Consider the following 7,062-nt stretch of genomic DNA (forward strand, 5'->3'; position numbering starts at 1 on the left):
GCTAGTTTTTTGTATTTTTAGTAGAGACGGTGTTTCACCGTGTTAGCCAGGATGGTCTCGATCTCCGGACCTCGTGATCCGCCCGTCTCGGCCTCCCAAAGTGCTGGGATTACAGGCTTCAGCCACCGCACCCGGCCTTAGGGGATTTTTTTTTTAAGTCTTTACAGTGAGGCACGGTGACTCATGCCTATAATCCCAGCACTTTGGGAGGCCGAGGCGGGCAGATGACAAGGTCAGGAGTTCGAGACCAGCCTGGCCAATATGGTGAAATCCCATCTGTACTTAAAATACAAAAAATTAGCCAGGCATGGTGGCAGGCGCCTATAGTCCTAGCTACCTGGGAGGCTGAGGCAGGAGAATCACTTGAACCCGGGAGGCAGAGGTTGCAGTGAGCTGAGAACGCGCCACTGCACTCCAGCCTGGGGGACAGAGTGAGAAAATGTATTTACAGTTTATATGAGGGTCAGTACGTTGGTTTGTTGGCCTTCTTATCTAGTTCTCAGGGGCTGAGTTTGCTAATGTCATAGCACCTCTAGTAGCCTTCCCCTTTTCTCTGCCACTTCCCAGCTTCCCCAGGCAGAAAGCATCTGGTTGGCCCCTTGATTACCAGGCATCCATAAGTGGACCGTCATTTAGGCCAGTGGTTCTCAGAATACCAATCACCTGGCCTCCACTAAAATGCAGGTTCTGATGAGCTCGACCTGGGTTGACTGAGATTCTGCGGTTCCAGCGAGCTCGCAGGTAATGCTGATGCTGCCAGCCCATGGACCCCACCTGCAGTAGTGAGGTTCCTTGGCACTTTAAGAACAGCCCTCCTTTACCTCACATTTATTTCAACTGGAAACTAGCATAGACTTATGCAAGCTAGATTATGCATGTTTTCTTGGTAGGATGCTCTATGTCCTGTTTCTCTTGCTAACAGCTCTGGTCTGGACCATTGTTCTAGGATTGTCTCAAAGCTTGCCAGGAGCAGATTGAGGCGGTGCTCCTCAACAGCCTGCAGCAGTACCGTCAGGACCAGCGCGACGGATCCAAGTCAGAGGATGAACTGGACCAAGCCAGCACCCCTACAGACGTGCGGGATATCGACCTGTGAGGATGCCAGTTGGGCTGAAAGAGAGAGACGCATCCATAATCTGCTCTCTCCTTCTTTCTGGTTATGTTTTTGTTATTTGTGTTTTAGGGTGAAACTTAAAAAAAAATTCTGCCCCCACCTAGATCATATTTAAAGATCTTTTAGAAGTGAGAGAAAAAAGTCCTATAAAAACGGAATAATAAAGAGCATTTGGTGCCTATTTGAAGTACAGCATAAGGGAATCCCTTGTATATGCGAACAGTTATCGTTTGATTATGTAAAAGTAATAGTAAAATGCTTACAGGAAAACCTGCAGAGTAGTTAGAGAATATGTATGCCTGCAATATGGGAACAAATTAGAGGAGACTTTTTTTTTCATGTTACGAGCTAGCACATACACCCCCTTGTAGTATAATTTCAAGGAACTGTGTACGCCATTTATGGCTTGATTAGATTGCAAAGCAATGAACTCAAGAAGGAATTGAAATAAGGAGGGACATGATGGGGAAGGAGTACAAAACAATCTCTCAACATGATTGAACCATTTGGGATGGAGAAGCACCTTTGCTCTCAGCCACCTGTTATTAAGTCAGGAGTGTGGTTGGATCTCTACATTAATGTCCTCTTGCTGTCTACAGTAGCTGCTACCTAAAAAAGGTGTTTTATTTTGCCAGTTGGACACAGGTGATTGGCTCCTGGGTTTCATGTTCTGTGACATCCTGCTTCTTCTTCCAAATGCAGTTCATTGCAGACACCACCGTATTGCTGCCTAATGGGGAAATGTAGCTATGGGCCGTCACCAAAACTCTCATGAAACACAGGCAGATGGAGACCACGGGTGGGATCCAGAATGGAATCCTTTCTGTTGTTGTATTTAAAAGGGTAATGTGGCCTTGGCATTTCTTACAGAAAAACGAATTTTTGGTGCTGATTGGCATGTCTGGTTCACAGTTTAGCATTGTTATAAACCATCCCATTCGAAAAGCACTTTGAAAAATTGTTCCCGAGCGATAGATGGGATGGTTTATGCAAGTCATGCTGAATACTCCTCCCCTCTTCTCTTTTGCCCCCTCCCTTCCTGCCCCTAGTCTGGGTTACTCTTCGCTTCTGGTATCTGACATTCTTTGGTACACAGTTCTGGTGTTCCTACCGGGATTCGAGACACCGCTTCCTACTGACATTCCCATCACAACATTCCTCAGAAAAGCCTGTAAACTAAAATCTGTTACCATTCTGATGGCACAGAAGGATCTTAATTCCCATCTCTATACTTCTCCTTTGGACATGGAAAGAAAAGTTATTGCTGGTGCAAAGATAGATGGCTGAACTGATATCAGGGTGTGGCATTTTGTTCCCTTTTCCGTTTTTTTTTTTTTTTTTTATTGTTGTTGTTAATTTTATTGCAAAGTTGTATTCAGCGTACTTGAATTTTTCTCCTCTCCACTTCTTAGAGGCATTCAGTTAGCAAAGAGGTTGGAGCAACAACTTTTTTTTTTTTTTTTTGCACAATTGTAATTGACAGGTAATGAAGCTATTTGTTAAAATATTTGCCTTTTTAAGTGAAAAAGAAAAATCAGAACAGGGCTATTTGAAGAATTATTTTAGACACAGATACTACAGATTTCGTAGTATGAGGGTTGAAGAAGGAAAATGATCTAAGGGTCTCTTATTCTTTCATTTTGTTTTGTTCAGTTTGGTTTTTTTTTTTCCTTTTTTTTTTTTTTTTTTTTTTTTGCGCTGCTAAGAAGCTAAAATCATCCATCGTTATTCACATTGACAGTACCTAGCTGTAATGTTTCACAGAGTGTGCTGCTATTTTATAAACATTTTTATAATATATTATTTTACTGCTTAAATTCCAAGTCCTGAAGTAGATGGTTGAGATATGAGTTCTTCGTACTGGAAAAGCCCTTCCGTAGTTTGTTTTTCTCTGGTAGCGTATTCATGGTGGTTGTTTTTTCCTTTTTTTTTTTTTTCCTCTGGTCACATTCTTCAAAGACGGAGTATTCTTTACCTCAGGTTTACTGGACAAAATCAATAACTACAAAAGACAATGATTCACGCTTTTGTTTTCATAATACCTCACAACCGCACAGTTTCTGCTTGGAGCCCATTCACGTGAGGAATACAGAAGCAGTGTGAGCAGGGCTGACTCCCTCTCAGGTGGAAGGCAGGGCGGTCTCACTCCCAGGGACCTTTTTGGTTATGGAGGCCATCGGGCTCCCATTTAGATCCCGGTATCCTCATCATGATGGGAAAAATACATGGAACCAAGGGATCCTCCCTCCCCTTCAAGGCAGACGTTCAGTACAAACATGTATGCAGTAGACTCAGATGTCGTAATTTGCACTTAGGTACCAGGTATCAGGAAACAGACTAAAAAGAATTCCAGCAGGCTGTTTGGAGATCCTCATCTTGCAGCTTTTTCAAAAGCGGGGCTTCGTGTGCAAAGGGCCCTTTCATCTTGAAGTTTTTCCTTCCGTCTTTCCCCTCCCCTGGCATGGACACCTTGAGTTTAGGATCATCTCTGTGGGTTTTCTAGGTCTGAATCTGCGAGTAGCTGAATCTGCAGCAAGCAGCGAACAGCGTTTACGGTGCTTCCTTCTCCCTCCTCTGTCTCCAACTGCGCAGGCAAGCACTATGCAAGCCCAGGTCCTCTGCTAAGCGGTACTGAATGGTCAGGTTTTCAATCACACTGAATTGGCAGGGTAAGAAAAATAGGTCAGATAAGTATGGGATGATAGTTGAAGGGAGGTGAAGAGGCTGCTTTTCTACAGAGGTGAAATTCCAGATGAGTCAGTCTCCTGGGAAGTGTGTTTAGAGAAGGGTTCAGGGCTTTGTGAGTTAGCATGACCCTAAAATTCTAGGGGCTTTCTGGTGGGACCATGGGTGGCGAATTCTGAAATTTTGGAGAGGAAAGTGGAGCAGCCAGCAAGTTAGCTAGCCAGAGTTTTCTCAAGAGCCGGCTTTGATCAGCACACTCTCCTGGGCCCCAAGGGGTCCCACAGAATGGGGAAGGCGGAGTTCTTGGGAACCTTGGAGCCTGAAGAGAAACTGAGGTGCAAATTCATTTCACGGCGACTGACCCTTGAGCTTAAACAGAAGCAGCAAATGAAAGAACCGGACAAATAAGGAAAGGCACAGGCCTACCCGACTCCAGTTACAGTCTGTAACTTTCTGCTCTGCCTGTAGTCCCGAGGCCCCTGGGTCCTTCTAGCTTCTCTCTTTCCCATCCTTGGGGGCTTGTGTGATGATGGGTGTGGGGCTGCTGATGGGAAAGTAGGGGGTTGTTAGGCTTTTCTGCCTGCTCCTGCTTAAACAAAAGAAGGAATCCTGGATTCTGTCCTCTCCTTGGATCTTAGTCTCTTTGGTAGGAGTTTTGTTCCAGAGGGGCTCTCCCGCTGTGGATTTGAACTTGCTCTCTTTTTTGTTGTTGTTCTTTCTCTTCTTTTTCTTACCTCCCACTAAAGGGGTTCCAAATTATTCTGGTCTTTTTCTACCTTGTGTTTCTGTCTCGTCTTTACTTCCATCTGTTTGTTTTTTTCTCCATCAGTGGGGGCCGAGTTCCCCCAGCCTGCCAAATTTTGATCCTTCCCCTCTTTTGGCCAAATCCTAGGGGGAAGAAATCCTAGTATGCCAAAAATATATGCTAAGCATAATTAAACTCCGTGCGGGTCCATAACAGCCAAGAAGCCTGCAGGAGAAAGCCAAGGGCAGTTCCCTCTGCAGAACACCCCATGCGTGCTGAGAGGCGAGCTCCTTGAAGAAGGAGCTGCTCTTCCAGGAGGCTTTACTTTGAACTGCCTCAGGACCCCACTGGAGAGCACAGCATGCCTTACTACTGGGTCACCCTTGGTCTATGTGCTCTGTACTGGAGGCTCTGTTCCGCCTCTTATCAGCCAGGTCAGGGGCACACATGGCTTAAGTGACAAAGCCAGAGGAGAAGACAACCCTGACAGCATCACACTGCATCCTTTTGCTAGCAGGATGGGCAACTCTTCAGACAGAGCTGCACTTTCCTGCCGTCTAGCACCTCTAGGGCCTCTCCAGACTGTGCCCTGGGAGCTCTGGGACTGAAAGGTTAAGAACATTAGGCAGGATCAGATGACTCTCTCATAGAGGGCAGGGGAATTTTCTCTCCATGGACCACAGGGGACAGGGCTGGGAGAAGAAGGAGACTTGCACCTTATGTCATGTAAATAATTGATTTTCTAGTTCAAGAAGATAATATGGGTAGTGTGGGGATTGGAGGTGGCAAGGGGAGGAAGTCTGAGTAAGCCAGTTGGCTTCTAAGCCAAAAGGATTCCTCTTTGTTTATCTCTGAGACAGTCCAACCTTGAGAATAGCTTTAAAAGGAAAATTAATGCTGAGACGATAAAGTCCCCTTAAGCCAGCAAACCCTCTGTAGCTATAGAATGAGTGCAGGTTTCTATTGGTGTGAACTCAGAGCAATTTACAAGAGCTGTTCATGCAGCCATCCATTTGTGCAAAATGGGGTAAGAAGATTCAAGAGGACGTTTATTACTTCCTCATACCGCATGGCTTTTGATGATTCTGGATTCTAAACAACCCAGAATGGTCATTTCAGGCACAACGATACTACATTCGTGTGTCTGCTTTTCAACTTGGCTGGGCTATCTATCAGACCCTATTCTCGGCTCAGGTTTTAAGAAGCCATGAGCAAATGTGTATGTGCATGCTGTCGCTGCAGCCTGCATCCCTTCGCCTGCAGCCTACTTTGGGGAAATAAAGTGCCTTACTGACTGTAGCCATTACAGTATCCCATGTCTTTTGACAGGTGCCTGTCCTTGAAAAGCAAAGTTTCTATTTTTACTTTTAATTGGTTTAGTTCTTACTGCTGGCCAACTCTTACATCCCCAGCAAATCACCGGGCCATTGGATTTTTTCCATTATGTTCATTACTCTTATATCATGTACCTCAGATCTCTCTCTCTCCTCTCTCTCAGTTATAGTTTCTTGTCTTGGACTTTTATTTTTTCTTTTCTTTTTCTTTTTTACTTTTTTTTTGCTTTGAAACAAGTGTGATGCCATATCAAGTCCATGTTATTCTCTCACAGTGTACTCTATAAGAGGTGTGGGTGTCTATTTGGTCAGGATGTTAGAAAGTGCTAAAGTAGCATGATCAGTGTACGCGAAAAGGTGTTTAGGAAGTATGGCAAAAATGTTGCATTGGCTATGATGGTGACATGATATAGTCAGCTGCCTTTTAAGAGGTCTTATCTGTTCAGTGTTAAGTGATTTAAAAAAATAATAACCTGTTTTCTGACTAGTTTAAAGATGGATTTGAAAATGGTTTTGAATGCAATTAGGTTATGCTATTTGGACAATAAACTCACCTTGACCTAAATTATCTGGCCTTTTTGGATTTACTTATCAACCAGCAGTCGTCGGAATGGAATACACTTGTCTCATGTCAGAACTCTGTTTTATGCTGCTGCAACAGTTGGCAGTGGCATGAAAGACACATTCGAACCTGGAATAGAATCTACACGTGCCTCTGTGTTGTGGCAGCACAAGTCATTGTTGACATTGCTAGGGGACGGGGCTGCCCATGCAGCCGGCTTATAAGCTAGAAGCCTCAGTCCACCTTCAGAAGGTTGGGCCATCACAGATGCTATGACTGGTCCTCAGAGGATAGCCCCTGATTGTTGCCAGCTACTCATTCTGGGCTGTGAGGAAGCATCTCCTGGCATGAGAAGTCCCAGAAGCCTGCAGTACCATCTCCAGATTCTAGGGAGTCTCGGGAACCCTGCCCCTGCAGCTTTCCTGGCTCCTGCCCGCTATTCTTAGTGGCTCCCACCTGATTTCTGATCCTTCCTGCACCCCTCGTCTTGAGACACAGGCCACAGCTACCCTTGGTGGAGTCTGGAAAAGCAGAGCCTGGGAATGGGATGTGACCGTCTCAGTACTGCTGAAATGAATTGCCAGGCCCTAGGCCCAGCTGCTCTTGGACCTTAGCTCAGACC

General features: G+C 45.1%; 1 protein-coding gene across 1 annotated transcript in view; it reads left to right on the top strand.

Annotated features, from left to right (window-relative positions):
• The window catches only part of CCND2 (cyclin D2), a 31,926-nt gene extending 25,483 nt beyond the window's left edge, over positions 1-6,443 (top strand). Inside the window, exon 5 of the mRNA XM_023202073.1 lies at positions 947-6,443. Within this exon, the coding sequence (XP_023057841.1) occupies positions 947-1,096 (150 nt within the window). The 3' untranslated portion in view covers positions 1,097-6,443. The remainder of the gene's footprint in view (positions 1-946) is intronic.
• Positions 6,444-7,062: the final 619 nt, after the last annotated feature.

The sequence above is a fragment of the Piliocolobus tephrosceles genome, chromosome 10 (genome assembly GCF_002776525.5).
Source record: "Piliocolobus tephrosceles isolate RC106 chromosome 10, ASM277652v3, whole genome shotgun sequence".
Lineage (NCBI taxonomy): Eukaryota > Metazoa > Chordata > Mammalia > Primates > Cercopithecidae > Piliocolobus > Piliocolobus tephrosceles.